General features: G+C 40.4%; 1 protein-coding gene and 1 long non-coding RNA gene across 2 annotated transcripts; one reads left to right on the top strand and one right to left on the bottom strand.

The window, feature by feature from the left end:
- Positions 1–5,346: 5,346 nt before the first annotated feature.
- On the top strand, positions 5,347–9,134 carry crip1 (cysteine-rich protein 1). Its single transcript, XM_085257587.1, has 5 exons — positions 5,347–5,519; positions 7,987–8,081; positions 8,271–8,328; positions 8,686–8,730; positions 8,880–9,134. The coding sequence occupies exons 1-4, from the start codon at positions 5,480–5,482 to the stop codon at positions 8,724–8,726; spliced, it is 234 nt and encodes a 77-aa protein (XP_085113713.1). The 5' UTR covers positions 5,347–5,479; the 3' UTR covers positions 8,727–8,730; positions 8,880–9,134.
- Positions 9,135–12,623: 3,489 nt separating this feature from the next.
- LOC146552196 (uncharacterized) lies at positions 12,624–15,317 on the bottom strand. Its single transcript, XR_014890069.1, has 3 exons — positions 15,211–15,317; positions 13,861–13,918; positions 12,624–12,828 (listed from the first exon to the last, which is right to left on the bottom strand). It is a non-coding gene; the product is annotated as an uncharacterized LOC146552196 (long non-coding RNA).
- Positions 15,318–18,941: the final 3,624 nt, after the last annotated feature.

Below are 18,941 nucleotides of genomic sequence, written 5' to 3'. Positions count from 1 at the left end.
TTACAAGTAATTATGTCAAATTTGCAGTATTTCATTTTGGCATGCAGTTATGTTCCTGCCATCAAGACAGGAGGAGTTTTCTTGTTATGGTAAGACAGGTGTGGTTACAGTACTGAGTGGGAATACAGTTCACCTACAGCAAAGAGTGAGTCGAGTGTTATGGTTCAGATGCGAGGATAAAACCAGAGAGCACTAGTCCTTCCAGAAACTTCGACAAAGCACAGACAGTCCAAGGTTTCTGTTTGTTTCAGTTCACAGGAAACTGACGTGGAAGCTGAGGTAATTGGCTCATCAAAGGAGAGCAGAGATAAAGACCTAATGTGAGACACTGCAAATGTGATAAAACTGGGAGCTGATAGCAACCCTGGAAAAACCTGGAGTGTGTCTTTGTGTGTGTGCGAGCGAGGGGGGAAAAAATAGAGTTTGGACCTTTGTCGCTGATTAAAGTTGTGAAATCTGTGAAAGTGGGTCTAAACAATCATGTGGGGGCCCCACAAAACTAAAGCAGTGAGTTGAACGCTGATGAAATGCTCCACAAGCTGGGTGAAAAACTAATTAAAGTCTCTTTGAATAGTATGTAAATAGGTGTATGTGCAGAACGTTTTGCGTACTGAATCCACGTACAGTAAATCAGAAAGGACTTGCTTCCATTGCTCAGCCACAGCTGACACAGTTTGGCTTTCATGATTCATCTTCTCCCCTGCTCCACCTCCATCCCCTGGGCACCCATCTGACAGATCTGCAGGAGTGATGGCCAACACCTTGCCATGATTCTTTTTTTCCCTTTACTCCGCGTTTCCCTAAAAGCAGATTTAGTTTACTTGTGTTGCTCCTTATGCAGAAACTGATCCATCACTGTGCATAATTACAATGCGCTAACATAAATTCAACAAAACCCAGAAAAAAAAATCAAACAACCAGGGCAGAGGTTATTTTGAGACCCGTGACATTAAATTTATTGGGCTCATTTTGCTGCTCTGTAAGTAATTTTGGACTTTTTCCATGGGCCATTAATCTTCCTGCAAATTAAGGGGCCTCTCTAATTTTCCTCTTAATTTTCTGATTAATGCACATGCAATTGAAATGTCAGATTTTACTGCATCAAATGCACCAAGCAGTGATGTCATGCACCCTAAGAATAACACAGTATTTAGCTGACAGTAGCTTGCAGTAGCTGCTCCGTGCACAGGGCGCTTGAGCCAGAACCTCACATGGATCGCATGAATTCTCTGGTTTAAAGGTCACGAGCCGTATCAGAGTGTTTGAATGATGTGACCAGAATATAAAACAGCATTGTGACTACATTCGAGGAAAACATGACGTATTTTCAGCAGAAATACTGAATAGGCTTTTTCTGTCATAAAATATAAACCTATATAAAGAATTTGCCTGGGCTGCGATCAGAGAGGCTATATCACCATGACAACACCCACTGGTCTGTCAGCTCCATTTTCACAGTGTCATGTTAGGCATTTTTGTCACTCTGAATCTTCTTTCATCTGCTCCTTTATTTGCAGGGGGTTTCCACAGCAGGTAGCCCTGCAGGTCTGTTTTGATAGATTTTTACCACCAATGAATTATTTTTATTTAGTTAGTTTTTGCTGTCTAAAAATCCAAATCGGGGCTTTTATCTCAACACTAAACATTAAACTAAACCCAGAATTCTGACTTATGTATGGCAAAAAAGTTTCAGAAAAACAAACAAATAAATAAATCTTTCAGCGGCAGAATCAAGCCTCCATACCTTCTACTTTTATGATACAATCCCTGGTAACACTTTATAACACGACCCACAAATAAGGCGCAAGTACCCTGTACTTACGTGCATTTTGAGGGCAACAAGTCGGTTTTTTGCAAGAAACAATGAAACAGGTGCACTGTAAGTACCCTGTACTAGTTGCCTGCAAAACACATGTAAGTATGCAGTACTTGCACCTTAGTCACTCCATAACACGACCCGCGCCCCAGAAAGTTTAGGGTACTTACAGTGTACTTGTTTCATTGTTTCTTGCAAAAACCTGACTTCTTACCTGCAAAAACACAGGTTGTGTTATGAAGTGTTACCTAATCCCCAGAGGATTGGTGTAACCTCGCAGAAATTTGCTGGGGATCCTTCACTTCTTAGTCAAATGTGTAACCTGCTACACTGTTGAACCTCATGTGTGTTTAACACTCTCATCCTATATTTCTTGGAGCCAGGAAGCTAGAGGTCTAGCTGGCACTTGACAATCCATAACTTTAGGCATAAAAATAATTTCGATATAATTTGAAGGACGAAAAGAACTCAGTCCCCTTGCTTTTGTCACGAAAGGGGAAAATAGCTTTGTTTGTATTTGTATTGGGCTGTAAGCACATTAATTCCTGCTGTACACTTCACCATTTTATCATGGGGACTGGCTCAGTTTTGGAGCCAGCCTCACGTGGCCATCTGCAGCTTTTAATCCTTTTTGGCTCCGAAGACTTTTGAATTTCGTGACTACACCAAGCTGAAAATGGAGTCCATTATTCCTGATTCAGCAGAGTTCCATCAAAGGTATAACCTCAAACCAACTAAAACCAGTTTGTCCAAACAATTCTGCCACCCTAAACAGCTTTAACTCTTAAAAAGCTGCAAACTGAAGCTCACATCTGCCTACAAAGCTCAACCCGGCTGATGTGCATGTGTGCACTGTTGTCTTCATGTGGTTCTTGAGTTATTACTGTGCTTGATTAGTGATGTAGAACATAAAACCTTCACCTTAATCTTGCCTATTTAATGGAGTTGAACTAATCTCTTTTTTTGGTGTAATTACAAGGCAGCAACTCATCAACCTCAATGGCTGGACGAAGCCCAAGCAGACTCTGGAGCAGATCTCAGGCCACTGAGCCATAACACCGCTCCCTTGCAGCTACCTGGGTGGCAGGGAGATTAGTTCACCAATTAATCATTGAAGATTAGGCTTCAGCCTTACATCTCTAATTTAATGGAAACCATCCCATGAAGAAAATTACATGGTGATCTTCTCACACCAACGATTTAGCCAAACCTGCAGGTTAAACCTTCGCCGTGAACCACAGCTAACAAGATTTCAACCATACTGCACTGGATCTTCTTTTTTTTCAGCATTGTTTAATTTTCCCCCGGTGCACAGAAATTTGCAGTGCCGAGGACCTGATTAGTCACACCGCTAGCACTGATGGAAGCATGTTAGGTTGGATTTCTCTTTTCTCCCTCTTCGTTTTGGTATGTTTCCCGCCGCTGTTAAGTAACACTGCTGCCTGCAGATGAAGAAGAAAATAATTTAATGCCTGACACCTAACATTAGAGGGATATGGGTTGGATCTTGTGTTTAGGGCAATTTCAAATGATCTTAGTGAAACTGTCGTCTTGATTAGCTCTGCTATCCTCGTGAACGCTAAAGATAGCTAAAGGTAACATCATAACTGATTTTTTTGCTTTGTTTTTGTTTTGTTTTGGTTGTCATAGTGATCTAATTTCCATAAGCTCCTCAGAGGGTTTGAGAAGTCCTTCAGCTTTGGCAGACAACAGGCGTGTCTGTATGCGCAACATGCTAAGGTCCTCACTCATACACATATGGATTGTTATGCAACAATGGCTTTTCTGATCAGGTCAAAAGTCGCCCTCGGTTGGGTGTGATCGGCCTCTGCTGAGGTGATTACGGCAAAGAACAAGCATAAGAGTCAACTGACATTAACATTGTCATGAATGTGATGCAATCTCACGCCAACAGTGACTTCTTAAAAGAATAAAAACCAACAATAAAAACAAGAGAGCAGGTGCCGTGCAGCTACCTCCGCACGCAGGTGCACAAACCTTTTGCAACATGTTAAACTGATCACTTAAACTCACTTAAAGTCATTTTTTACTTTATTAATTTTATAAAAGTGAATATTGCTACTTATCTTTACATCCATGTGTGTTTGGATTACTTCAGATAAGCTTGCAGCTTGAGTGGAAAACGTTTCAATTTCACTAATTAATTCAATTATTTTAAGCCATTTTCTGTTTATGTTTACATGTTCTTTTCACAGAGATTTAACCCCTTGATTATAATTGTTTTTGGTTAATTTGGAGATTTGTCTGCCTTTGAGTCTTACCATAGTCAAAGGAAAGGTTTTTTTGAGGTATCATATGGGTCAGGGTGTCAAACTTAAGGCCCAGATGCCAGAATCAGTCCAGCAGAGACTCTAATCCGGCACATTGCATGATTTTGGAAAACGTGACGGAGCGCATAAATTTTGGACATTTCGGACAGCATCTGAAGCTGGGTAGAAGTTTTGCGATGGAGTAGGGCACTGAAGTAGCTGCCTTTTGGAGCAGCCTAGTCAGAGCCCAAAGCTTAGTCTGAAAGGGGCTAACCTCAAAAGAACCAGACATCAGATCTGCAGATAAGAGCTGATCTTTAGTGTCTAGAAATTGTTTTTTTCACTGTGACCAAGCATTCGCTTCCTTTTTCTAATGTTTTTCAAAGTTTAATCACTGTCTACATTTAAAGCATGTAATTATTTTTTGTGTTGTTAGCTTAAACACATTGTGTTTGACTCTACTTGGCATTTATTTGCACAGAGTAATTCCAAAGAGTACATACATACGTTTTATAATGGCTACAGAAAACCTGCACTCCTGAATACACAAAGCTCTTCGTGCACAGGTGTGTGCACCTCGACTTGGATTATTCATCATGTGGATTAACTTGCCAGCCAGCAGTGAATAGCCATGTGTCAAACAGATCGATGATGATGACAATGAGGAGGCCCCTTTTACCCTCCTTTTAGAGAAGGAGCTCAGGTGTGGGAGATTCCTCAGGATAACATTTTGTTGATACTTTCTTATAGGAGTTACAAGTCACACAATCATTGTTTTTAAAGTTTTAAAATGAGGGGGATGAGAGATTAAGTGGACATGAAGATTTAAATATGAACAGAAGATTTTCTGGGGATGAATAATTCAGTGTGTTTTTAAAATAATTCATCGTATGCAATGCTACACTCTAATTAACTGATCGCTCATTAGTTTAAGGAGAAGATAACAGCAATTTAACATGATTATATTTATTTAATTATACAACATTAAAACAGAGCAACTTTTGATCGATTTCATCATGTGACCTTGAAAAGAAGAAATGCTCAATTTGCAGCTCACAATCGGGGACAAAGCAAAACCGTGTTTTATAATAGTGCAAAAAGAAATGCACTTTATGTGTAGCAAGCTCATTCTTTAATTTCGGTTCCTCGTGTCATGTGCTCTGCACGTACACGTCTCTTCAACACAACGTGGTTGAGGCCTCTCCCACTGCAGGAAAAAAACACAGTCGAACTATTTCCTCTGCGCTATAAATGCAGCACGGAGCGCGGCAACATCTGCACTTTAGAGCAGGCGTGGTCAGTCAGAGCGAACAGGTGGGCCGGTGACAGCTGCAGGAAACTTTATCAAGACTTTGCTCTCTTCTCCAGACTATCACTCACAGCTGCAACAAAAATGCCGAAGTGCCCAAAGTGCGAGAAGGAAGTTTACTTCGGTAAGATCTGAGTTCTCTATTACAATTTTACTCGTGTACTAACACTGTGAGAAGCATCCGGGATTTTCTAGTTTTTAAAAACCGGTGGCTTTTTTGTACAAAGGACGAAACAGGAAACCAAGAGTCTGACAGACTGACTGAGACGCATGCCTTTCACTTGCATATTAGACGGGGGGGGAATAGTAAACCTGTATATAATGCTTTCCTGGTGTATATTAATAACCTGCTAATGTTTAGAAAATAAGAAATAGTGCATGTTTTGTATTTTTGGAAGAGTTTAGCGTTAAAAAAGCAGTTAAATTGCTCAAAAATACGCAATTTACAGGAAGTCAAAGTATGCACGAAGTAGGATGAATTATTAGATTATTGCTTACACCTGTGATACATAATATTATCTATACTGAATACACTTAAGTTTTGACAATCACTAATAATAAATTAAGTGTAATCAGATAGTTACACAGATAAATAGCAGTTTTAACAGGTCACTGCACTCTGGAAGCTTTCTTGCTGTCAGACTACTTTAGAGTTTGAGGTCTTTGCTCCTGGTGGAAGTGGTTTGTCCTCCTTAATGAGGGATGAGTTCCGTGAATAATGACTAGACCAAGGAAACAGGTTTCTCCTCTGCTTAAATACACCTCCGTCTATCTTGTGAGAATGCTCTCAAAGCAGGGACCAGTTACAGCATCCGGGGAGGAAAAAGGGGGGCTCGCTCAGGTTTATTTGTGTCTTAATCCATTTACCACATTGTCTCCTGCTCAGTAGCGCAACAGATAAATCTTCTCTTGGGGAAGATGTATAGAAGCTGAGGCCAATGCAAAATACAAAGACGAGTCTTTGGACTGTCAGTCAGATGGATGGTCCGTGTAACTTTCCATTCTCCCTGCTCATGGATAAACTCTTCCCTCTTGGCCAATACAAGCAAACCAATTTGTTTTGGTCAGAACAAGCTAGTCAGACATGGCTTGTTTTTTTTTCCTCTTTTTTTCCCCAGTGTAGGAAAAGAAAAAGTTTATATCCAGCCGAAGGAGAAGAAAGCTAGAACAAAGCTTTGCCTTCTTTGTGTGTGCTCACAATCTTCTCGTTGTCTTGAATTGTCTGCACAACCGTCTCACTCCTTTCCACATCAGTGTGCGATTGTCTTTATTGCACTTCACTCCCCTCGCATCTTCTTCGCAAGTTTAACATTGAGTCTTGTGTGTTTAATTTACCCACATATAACGGATATTTTTAATCAGCCAGAGCCTCGGCTAAGCAGCTAGTTATTTTTTTCTGGACAGAAATAAATGCGGGCTGTTATCTGCTTTCTCATCTAACTCGCTAAATAAGTGTACTTTTATAAACACGTGCAGAAAAAAGTTCTCATAACTCTAAGTGCTTAAAACTCCCTGTTTATTTCTCCTTTTTTAGCATAGCAGCCTGTCCTTGATAATTTGGGAAATTATTTGAAAGTAAAAGTGGGTGAGTCTCCCCTCCCATGGTACGTTTCTCCATTCAGATTTGCATGTTTGTGTATGCTGGACCTGCTCCAACGAGCTGCAGATTCAAAGCTGAGAGCGAACTTCGTTATTCTTCTGTCTGGCTCGCCTAATTTCACGTCATATTATGAGGTAAAATAAATACTGCAGCTGTCGCACAAAACAATGAGACTATCAGATTTATACGCGATCAAGGGAGCGTGAATGTGCATCATTATATTCTCCTACATCACTGTCAAGCCACTGTTTGCTCAGCGCATTGGTTTGTTATTTGAAGTTAAGCACGGTCATTGTTTCAGGGTCGGACTTTTTTGTCCACCGCATTCAGCTGAAAAATTTTCAATGAGTTGGCCTGAGAGAGAGGCTGACCCCACCCTGCATCCACCATCTGTTGCATAACCCCGTGCCACATCGGGCTATTCTTGGGAACTAAATAGGTCATTTCCTGACATTTTGACAGTTTCATTCTTTCGTGCATCCGCTGTCCTTTCTCACTTTTTAATTTTTAGAAAATCTGCAGAGGCTAATCTTGTCTTCAGTTACCCCTCTATGGCTCGGAGGTCTGCCTCGCTGAACCTGAGCAGTTTCTTGGCTGCAATTCGACCACATGTTAGCATGTGACTTGTCTTCTCCATACATGAAACATAGGTCTCTGCTGAGTACGGTTCCCTCCCACGTTTACAGTCCTTATGATGGATCTTTGTGCAGAACAGCCCTGACAATCTGATTAAAAACTGGCTATATCAGGGTTTATGAGGGACGCTTCTCAGGGACACTTCGGGCTTCGAGTACCACACCCAACTTTTAAACAGACACTGAATTAATATGTATACCTATTATTAATATACCCCATATGCGCCTCAGATTGTGACTGGCCCAGTAAGTTATCGTGGAAAGCTTCCGTGTCCTCTCCAGATGATACTATGTGTGTTTGTGGGGATAAGTTAAAGTCCGCTGTGATTACATTTGATTTTTTTTGTGCTTTGCAGCCGAGAAGGTGACATCACTGGGAAAGGACTGGCACAGGCCCTGCCTAAGATGTGAGAAGTGCAGCAAGACTCTTTCACCAGGCTCACACGCAGAGGTGAGATAGTCAAATCACATGAAAATATCCTGTAGTTTCACCTCCTGTGTGCACGGTTTTATCACATCTGCATAACGTTGAAGTGTTTTACTTTACTAAAACCACCTTCTAAATACACTCACAATGCAGACATGCACAGTAACAGCTTTACTGTTTCCAGATGGTTTGACACATGTTTGCCTCTTACAGCATGAAGGCAAGCCTTACTGTAACAAACCCTGCTACGCTGCTCTGTTCGGACCTAAAGGTAAGCGCATTCAGCTCGAATAATCCAGATTACACAATAACTGAACTCGCTCTGACCCCTCTCGAACAGCACAATCAAAAAACTATAAAAGACAGACGCAATCACCTTTGGTACTGAGACTCAGGAGCTGCGCCCTGATTGGGGATGATGTTTTGCATCTGTGTTGTGTAGACTAGAAATGGTCCTATCAGAGCACACTTATCAGCTGATCGCACATGCAGTAAAACATTTAAACGTCTCTTTAAACTCTCAAACCAAATGAAAGGATTTGCTCTGTCTTAGATTCCTGCAATGTTTAACAATTTAACCAATGTTTAATCACTTTTTTCTAAAAATCACTGTCTTTCTTCCTTCCAGGATTTGGACGCGGTGGAGCTGAGAGCCACACATATAAATAAATAGGTATTCACGTCCATCGTCCTTTCATTCATTTGCTTACATTTGCTCGTCTCCTATAGTTTCCATGCCATTTTCATACACAAAGATAGTAAGCAAATCCCTTCTTGTACTTTGCTCCTTCTGACGTGTGTTTTTCTTGGCGTCTCTGTCAGGTTCAGGGGCCCTGCAGTGAAAATGTTGCCTGGAAACTACATGGAAGAAGCCAGCATGCTCAGAAGTCACAATCAAAACCAGCAAACAAACCGTGCTCTCGTTCAGACACATTTTGTGTGCGTGTTCTTTTATTTTATGAATTTGAACTCTGTCGTCTGATTTTTGCATTCCCATTATATGTTATGAAGTGACTGTCCTCTGGTCTCATCTTTTCATTAGGGCGGTCAGTCTGATTAAACACTTTTTAAAATTTGTGTCGCTTCTTTTGCTAGTTTTTTGCTCATTGACTCTCTGCAAACTTTAATTGATCCTATGCATGGAGATCTAACTAGCTGTTGGAAAATAAGGAGAACATATTGGAATAAAAGCCAGTAACAGCCAGATACAATACACAGCAGTAGTTATTGCGCGATGATAAACTTTTGTTTGGATTAGATGATCTTCATCAGCAGGCGGAGCTCAATTGTGATGAGCTTGTGTATTTTTCTTCGCACTTCTCACTCTAAATGATATCATTTTAAAAATGTGTGACAGAAAACACAACACGTGTGGGAACTCGATGCCATGAAAGGTCTATTTCTGGACCCACAAAACTTGCTAATCCACAGGATGACACATTAAAGAGAGATTTATTATCAACATTGTCCCAACCTATGAAGTAAAGCCTTACCCACAGCTAAAAATAAATGCCCAGTGCAGATGCACTGATTACCAGGTCAAGCCAAGAAGAATAACCCATCAGCCTCCTGTTTTTGTTCCGTTTTATGATAATGGAAGATAATGTGAGTTATGACTTCATCCCAGCAGCATTAATGTTTCCATTTTAGTAGCTGGCTTTTGAAAGGAATCGACACCTGAACCTTGACCAGGCCGCTGGTTAGATGGGCGGTTTGAGTCTTTGCAGCTCGCCGCAAATTTCCGCTTGGTTTCCAGAGTTTTGCCCTTGAAAAGCAGAGCAGCCATCATCGTCTCTCTCCCTCTGCCATCACAGCAGGACGGTTGCCGTGGCAACAGACACAAATAAGCCACAACAGATGAGCAGTGTGTCCGTCAGTCTGGCTGTCACCCTTTTTGTCTTAAACAAAGAGGCTCGCTGTCAGGGGAAAATCTCGAGCAAGGCCTCAGACACTCAGGCAGCTGATGAAGGCATGCAGAGGATGTTTGGCAATCAAGTCATTTATTTCTGCTTCTCCTCCAAACTGGCTGCGACATACGGTGTAAAAAAAAGCCTGTTCATACATGCTGAAGGTTCTGTCTAAGCACTTGTTATTTTCCAGTTAAACTGCATGATAATGCCGGTGAGACATTATCAGGGATTGATTGCAATCTAGTATGATATAAACATCTGTATTTCTATGAAGAAGACCAGCTGATAAATTCCCAGAAGTGCCACAATAAAATTTTTAGTTTTCAGAGTTGCCCCCTTCAGGGCATTAAAAGAAAATATGTTTTATGGAATTAGCTTTTCAAACCCAGAAGCTACAGTAGGCCGGTCTTTTATTTACAACAAATCTTTGCAACATTTAAAGACTACAGGGAGGTCGGTTTAGCACCTGTATCCCTCTACTATGAAGCCATGCTGTTGTAATAGATGATAAATGCAGTTTATCATTGTTGTGCTGAAATATGCAAAACCTTCGCTGAAAAAGATTTATCTGGATTCGAACATATGTTGCTCTAAAACCTGTGTATACCTTTTAGCACTGATGATGCCTTTCCAGATGTGCACAATTTGCTAGGCACCAATGCACCCTCATAACATGCATTACATCAGAGATGAAGAAGGCTGTTAAACAGGTGGACAATGATCTACAAAGAATTTCAAATGTCAATTCATCAGACCACAAAAAAATGGGTCTGTTTTTGGATCATGTTTATATTTGTCTTTCTCTCTTCATGATGGAGCTTTAACCTCCATTAGTGGACAGCAGAGTGAATTGTTTTCACAGACAGTGATTTCTGGAAGTGTTCCTGAGCCCATGCGGTGATTTCCATCACACTGTTATGGAATGCAGTGCCGCCTGAGGACTGGAAGCGTGCAGACATCCATTTTTCCCCACTACTGATTTGCAGCCCTGTACCTTGCGCACAGAGATTTCTCCAGACTCTCTCAATTTGTTGATGATATTATGCACCGTAGAGGATGAGACACTCAAAGTCTTCACAATTTTATGTTCAAGAACATGATTTTCCAGCCTTTTATTGATGGCACCCAACTTCTTTGAGACACGTAGCTGTCATCAACTTCAAAAGAAGCCAACATTTTTCTTAAAATATGGTTAATTTTCGCTGATTAAACATCTGATATGTTTTCTATGTTCTATTGTGAATAACATATGAGTTTATGAGATATGCAAATCGCAAGTAGCATTCTGTTTTTGATTACATTTTCCACCAAACTCGAATTAACAGATGTAAATTTGTTCTGAACCAGATGCCCGTATCAGTACCGGTTAAGAATTTCCCCCCAGTGCATCCGTTGTGCATACAGCAGTAAACATCCGCTATTACACAGTCAACATCCAGATCAAGGTCTTACACAAACAGATTGGCCAGTATTTCTAAAAGAAAATGGAACAGCTTTAAATCCATCAAAGATATCAATCAGTCAAGTAAAATAACATCTAGAAAAAAGGAAATCAGACATTATTAGAAACAATATTTAAACAAATCAATAAAAATATGAAGCACTTACAAGCCAGATATGCATCAGTAAAGTCCAATAATGATAATGAAGGTACAGTAGAAAAGAATTGATCAAAAGCTTAGGCAGAAACTTTTTATATTAATCAAGCAAATCTATTTAACACTTATGGATGTTTACAAATATAAAGCAGTGAAAAAGTGCTTAATTTCTGCATTGGAAAACTAAATGATCTGAATGGGGGGGAAAGAAAGTCGAAGCAGGTTCCCTGCTTTTGAATAACTTTATTTGGAAGTTACGAATAAGTAGGGTTACTTTTCTTTGAATTGGTATAGTGGGGTGCTGTGCATCTAAATGCCTCCTGTGATGATAATAATAGCTACCACTGTGGCTTCAAACATTTCCCTCTCAGCTTTCTGCACAGGAAATACCACATCTTTGTGGTTGTGATGCCCTCAGATGTTTGTGTGAAATCTGCAGCTTTAGTTAAGTTCATAGCTTCATGGTAAACAGCCTTTAGTGCCTGAAATGTGACCATAAGCATTGTCAAAAACAAAAGTACATGCATCAAACGCAGTCAGTGATGAGCACACTTATTCCTGGCTCCCAGCGGCACATACATGATTCATGTGGTTGAGGCCTAATTTATTAAAGTGCGAATAATTTTGCTGATCATAAAAAAAGCATAGTGCAGGCAGTACACATTCACTAATGCTGACTTACACAGCACTTAAGGTGAAGGGCTTCCAGGGGTTTTTTTTCCTGTCACGGTGGAAACCAGGGTAATTTGCCAACACAGACCCGCTGTGTCAGCATGAAAAAGAAAATTAGACCCATGAACCTTTTAAAGACTGGAAAATAATTGTCTCACAGCTGTAATAACTCATGCACACACAGACCTGGGAATGCCGCTAGAAAGATGGACTAATTCTTGGAAAAGATCCAGTTGTTGTGAACGGGATCCGCAGCAGTTGACAGCATGAAAAGGAAGGATAAATAAAACATGTAAATAAAAATAAAACACATAAGTGCCATTCTTATAGTTTAATTTAAATTATCACTAAACATGAACAGCACATAAAATTAATTACAAGCTCCACAGCAGGTTCTAACTTCTAAATGTTTATTAAAATCTTCTTGAAATTTTATTGACTTTGGCGACCCCTGGTGGCAGTGCAAAACGCTGCACGCTGACCTTGTCCCTGTTTAAAAAGCTGGAGGCGGTTTGAAGGTCATTTTTTTATGATTGGTGGAGCACAAAATCAGCAGGTGAGGTCAAGGATCTGTAGCATCCTATCATCCACCTGAAAAAGCAGGAACAGATGACTGACAGCAAAAAGTGTAGCAACACTTTAATTGTGGTTGAAATCAAAGTGCAGAGGCAACAACATTAAAACAAGACATGACCAGAGATGTTTGTGCTAGAAATATCTGGAAACCTTAAAAATCATGATTCTTGTCATATCTGTAATAAACTTCATGTCTTTCTTCGTAATGTGTTGTTGAACTATGTTATTCTGGAGTTTGGCTCGGTTGTCTGAGTGAAATGTAAATAAAAACGGAAAAGCAGTGTCTTGCAGATCTCACAAACCCAGCATATCAAATGTTTAAACTGAAAAAATGTTGAATTTTAAGAAACATATAAGGTCACTATGAAACTGATGGAACAGGGCCATGTTTACCACAGCGTAGCATCCCCCTCTTCCCAACAGTCTGCAAACATCTGGGAACTGAAGAGACCAGCTGCTGGACTTTGGGGAGAGAAATATTGTCCTATTTTTGTTTTGATATAAGATTCTAGCTGCTCAACAGTCCTGGGTGTTCTTTGTTGTATTTTTCAGTTTGTGATGCTGTGACTGACAGGTCTGGACTGCAGGCAGTGCGGTTAAGCTTTCAGATTCTACTATGAAGCCATCCTGCTGCACAGGACAGTTTCCACTTTGCCTCAGTCCTTTTTAAATAAGATTTGGCCAAGAGAAGATGGCAGTGTTTCTGGGTCTTATTTACATATGGCTTCTTCTTTGCATGATAGAGCTTTTTTGGAATTTTGTACATTGGTTGACTAAATCCAGCCTCCGATTTCTAGAAGGGGGTTTAAAAAGGACAATGCGTGAGAGCACCGAGGGACAGGAGGGATATTTTACATCCTTCAGTTTAACAGTGAATCTGTATCAGATGTGTGAAGCTATGGAAGTCCTAATCTGGAGCGCACCAGTTTATACATTAGGCCTATGCCTCTGGCAGCACGCTAATATTCCTCCAACATTACATCAGTTTTTCCTACAGGACTGGTCTGCTAAGAAATTAGAAGGTGTGTTTGTGAAAATGTTCCTTACACCCGCACCGGCCTGTGAACACGTGGTAGAATGTCCAGCCTGCCATCAGCTGCTAAACCTGTTAGTGGGATTTTTTAAAAGACAAAAAATTAGAACAGGAAATCAACTGTATACTTTTCACTCACTTAAAAACTGACCCTCGCAGGTAATTAGTAATAACTGTTAGGAGTTTAAAAGAGTTGTTCACTTTTTCCCCTCCGTTAGAAAGAGGGATTTCTCTTGCTCTAATGGCAGTAATTCAGTCAAGGTTAGCAATTTTCAACAAAGCAATTTTCCTAATTGCTTCCAAGTTTAAATATGATACTGCAAAGATGGCTAAAAATGACTATTGTTTAAATCATAGGAGAAAAAACCATCCTGCAAAAGGAGCTCAAAGGAGCTAAGATAATTATCGAGCCCTTTAGGCCTCTGATTATTTAACCACAGCAATATGAGATTTGGAAATAACCTTTGATTGAACTGCTTACAACTAATCTCTGTGTAAACAGATGGAAAATACCACTTTCATATTTGTCCAGCTACAGCCAGCAGTCAGTTTGTATAGCTCAGCATAAAAACTGAGGCCTTCAACTTCAAACATGCACCACAACAGGAAGTCCCCTGCTTCAAACTCCATTTGGTGTATAAGTGAGGAAGCTAGCTTCATTTCCACAACGAAAAGGCTATTTCAACACTTTTAATGTATTGTTAATCTTCATTGTTTTTCACTTAAGTCTCTCTGTTTAAGCCCCGTGATAGACTCACAACCTGTCTATGCTAGCAGCTAAGATGCTAAATTTGATAAGTCTAAAAAATATATGGATTTTTTTTTTTTTGAAAGGTGTTCCCATCATTTTCTTCCTCTACCTCATCTAGAAAAAAAATCTGCTGTTATTTAAAATGATTTAATTTAACTTCTTTGAGGTGTGTTGCAGTCGCAGTATTGCTTTGGACATAGCTAGGCTAGCAGTTTCCCCAGGTTTACAGTCTTCATGCTAAGCTATGCTAAACAGCTCCTGATTGTAATTTAACAAATTAGCGTATTTCCCAAAATATTGAGCCGCTGTTTTCAAAGATCAATTTTCAAGCTTCCCAAATCCTCTAAAAGTATTAAAAGGTTGACTAAATGTGGAGCAGACATTCTTGCATTTTTAATGGCTTTAGCAGCAGCAGTAGCAGCAGCAGTAGCAGCACGGTGGGGAGAGGCTGCACTACTTAAAAAGCCAAAAGACTTCTTGCCTTTTTTCTTTTTACCAGCATTTCAAGGAAGGTCAAGAAAAATTTGACCTTGAGTGAAATAAACAGCAAACTATTGTTTGTTATTAGCCTTATTAATGCCACCTAATTTTACTAATTTTTTTATGTGGTCACCTGCAAACACTCCAGTTGGACAGTATCACAATCCTCCACACTCCCATTATCATTTTTGAACTGGCTTTGGCAAAATAAAATCCGGTGTGGGGAGTTTGTAAAATGAGTCTTGCACAAATTGGGTAAATCGGGGTCATCTCTATCCCCGGTGAGGATCCCAAAGCAGCCTGTTGGCTGTATATGTTAATTTAGAAGTTCAGTTTTCCTTTGAAAGACTGTGTAGCAGGAGAATAGCTGGAACAGCTATTGTGAGAAGAATCTGGTCCTTACTTCTGTTACTGATTATTGATGGCTTTCTCAGATACTCTCCCAGTCTTCATCTACACCTCTTTCACCCCTTGATCCCTTTCTTTCTACCCTTCCCCTCTTAATTTCTTTTTTCCATCCTGCCGCCTCTCCTATTTTTGTCTTCCCGCCTTCACCCTCCTCCTTCCCCTGGTACATTATTCCTCTCTTCCCTCTATCCGCCCTCTCATCTTGTTTACAGGGATTGGGCTGGAGTTGATTAGTGCTGCTGGATGTATCTGTTACCGCTGCAGTGCTCTGTCTCAGCAGATGTGTATAAATAGACCCTCTGGCGTTGTAATTGCTAATAAGGATCCAGTGTGTGTATGTATGTGCAGAAACGATGAACCGCTGCCATGAACGCTTGTATGGGAGCCAGCTCCCCAAAAACCACACAGAGAGGGGATAAGTCGGCCTCTCCAAGCCCACGAGAAAGCCTCTGCTCTGAGGTAGTTAATGAGACGGGAAGGCCTCCGAGCCTGGGCTTGGATGTTTGGGAAAATAATAAAAAATCTTGTTTTTTTCCATGTGTTTAAGCCAAATGAACGAGTTTAGCAAGCATTCCTCTCTGTTAATATGGCTTCAGGTAGTTTCAGTAACAAGGGCCTCCTTATAAGAATGAAATTCAACTGTATTTTAGTCTGTTTCACACTCTTTGCACCCTCCCCTCCCTCTGTTTAGGAACGACGTGAGAAAATAAACCATTTGCAACTGTGGTGAAACAATGCCATTAATCATTTACAACAATAAACGGGGATTGGAATAAAAGGCCACGGATGTGGTTCTGTGAGGCTGCACTAATCAGCATCCTATCACCATGTCCAGCATCTTAATTTAGCACATTAGTATGCAAACCTTTGCTAATTACGCCTGAATGCAACAATATGCACAGCTGCTTGTGAGGTGGTCAGGCGTTCCCCTCCCGCACCAACTTGGGGCGTCGCAGAGCAGCCTTCAAACATTTCTGTGACTCTGTGCAACCAACAGTTCACACCCACCTCATTCCATAATTATTAGCCATCTGTACAGCGGTGAGATGGAAGCCAGGGTTTGAATGCAGTTTATTTTGTCACTTTTTTGTGCTTAGTGAGTGCAACCAGATGAGAAATGTCTGAAAACACGCTCCAGTGTTCTAATAAGTGGTTATTAACTCTGGAGGAAGGCTCCTCAGAAAGCTATAAGGTACAATAAAATAAGAGCTGGTGGAAATATATTTTGCAAAACCTTTGAGATGATTGCACAGAGAGATAGCTGAGGGGTATATAAATGTCTGCCACAAAATCAGCTTCAGTCAGTCAAAATGTTGCTGAGATGTTTCATGTTTGAAATGGATGGATATCTTGAAAACCTTTCATTGTCTGGACAAAAAAACAAAACAGATTAAACTTAAATCAATGAACCCTTTATACTCTTTGTTGTAACCTTGAACTTTTCAGCAAACGTTTGGAAACATTTGTCAGATTTTAGGTGCTACATTTAGGTGGCAGATCCATCCAGGATTTGGCAGGATCTGGACATCAGGCTGAGAGTTCTCATATCACACCTCCTGCTGGGCTTGGCTCTGATGGCCAGACACAGAAAGTAATATATCGGGTTTGAGCAACAACAAAAAAAATCCCCACATTCATTTCCTCTCTCTCTAACTCCCACACACACTCTTGTTCACACACACTCAGGGAGAGCACCTGGCTGTATTTGTCAAGTTTCTCTTGACACATGTTGTCTGAGCCTTGGGGAGGAATTTGGACTGTATGAGAGCTGTTATAAATAGCCTCTAGTCTCTCTTTGTTGATGTGATGGATGCTTTGCAATACTGGCGCTGATACAAGTTATCATTAAGTTGCAGGAATGTCTTAGAAGTGTTTTTAGATGTAAAAGATGAGTGCAATTTTTCAAACTCAACCAACGCTCAGAGATGGATGTGATGGAGGTGTTGTGCAATTTTGATTCAGTGTTTGCAAAGCTTTGCCCGCCCTGATCTCTAATTTTCTCCAGCTGTAAGATAGGCAGATAAAGTTTTGTGATGCCTGTTTCCCTCCTTGGCTCCCACTCCTCCTATTTGTCTTCCTCCTCCGCCTTCTCCTCCCACGGGCTGGAATGAGCAAAAAGAGAACGAGAGGACACATCTGAACAGCATGCTGTTCTTGTTTGCCTTTCCCAGACTGCCCTGCTGCTAGTGGGAGTATTCAGTTCCCCTCATCACTTTATCTCCACTGTCAGATCCTACAGTTATCTCTTAAACATCCTACACAGTCACAGCCATATAGACCCAAGCATCATTGCTACAAAGGCTCAGGTTTTTACAAGTTTCATGCTCTAACCTGCGCATGCGCATCCTAAGCTGCAGTGAGAAACCTTTGACACCTTCTCTCAGAAATAAACTCAATAATGAAAATGAAAGTTTTGTATTACACACTTTTGTTTTCACTCTAATCTCACCAATAAGAGCAGGAACTTTATCTTTAAGAGCATAACCTCACAATGAGGATGATGTAATGTTTATCTATGTATTCGTCTACATATATATAGATACATAGCTAGATAGATATTAGGAAACTGGACTAGACTAAAAGACTAGAACAGATGGATAGTGTCTGAAAGCTAGATCCTGAAGAAATGGGAATAAATCCAGCAAAGACCTGAGAGATGCAGCTGATTGATCTACTGTTCGTTGAAGCCTCAGCAGAAATTGTCTCAGTGGAAGGGTGGTGGTCAAGAAACATTTAAGGAAGAGAAAGAGGAAAGGCAGTTATGGTCTAAATTAGACCATAACTGTACTGGAAACCAGCAGAAACAGGACCGAGGAGCGATGAACCCAAATGAGAAACTTTTGGTTTCTCTTCTATATGGAGATCTTTAAGAGATTAAACTGTGTCGAAGAAGAAAGACGGTCATACCAAATATGAACAAACTGTTTTTGTCTGATTTACTGTATTTCCATGAATATTTAAATAGGTTGGAATAAATTGCTGCACTGACTTGCTGTCATGTCCCAATTTATGATACCAAATAGCGTACAGCTATATGGTTAAATATGACATAAGCCAATCAGATGTGATTAAGCCATCACAGAACAGCCTGGCTCTGGGCACAGAACAGCTTCCTCCTCCTTTCCTCTGCCTGAATGAACCGCTGCAGCAATGCTGCCCCCTTGTGTGCTGGCTGTGAAGTAATGCAAACAACAGCAACTGTCACTGTTAGAACTTTATCAGGTCTGGTTTGGTGTAGTGATCGTGAGGGGTGAAAAAAGTGACTCAGAAAGTCATGCAGAATATTTTAAAACTTTAATATACAGTGCTTCATAAATCATTACTAAAAACACAGGTGGTAAAAATCAAAACAAATAAGTTACACTGTAGTAAAAAGCACTTGAGATTCCTTTCTGTTTTCATCATTAGTGTGAACCTCATATGAAAATAGCATAGAAAGTATGCAAACATAGAATT

Source organism: Mchenga conophoros, linkage group LG19, assembly GCF_057382185.1.
Source record: "Mchenga conophoros isolate Kocher_MC1m ecotype Shallow Benthic linkage group LG19, M_conophoros_male_GT1.1, whole genome shotgun sequence".
In the NCBI taxonomy this organism is placed as follows: Eukaryota; Metazoa; Chordata; class Actinopteri; order Cichliformes; family Cichlidae; genus Mchenga; species Mchenga conophoros.
The sequence above is the reverse complement of the archived record's forward strand: the minus strand, read 5'-3'. Positions and strand labels throughout refer to the sequence as shown.

Coding starts and splice junctions, on each gene's coding strand:
- crip1 (XM_085257587.1), top strand. CDS start 5,480: ATGCCGAAGTGCCCAAAGTGCGAGAAGGAAGTTTACTTCG. Junction 8,082..8,270: donor CACCAGGCTCACACGCAGAG/GTGAGATAGTCA, acceptor TGCCTCTTACAG/CATGAAGGCAAGCCTTACTG. Junction 8,329..8,685: donor TGCTCTGTTCGGACCTAAAG/GTAAGCGCATTC, acceptor TCTTCCTTCCAG/GATTTGGACGCGGTGGAGCT.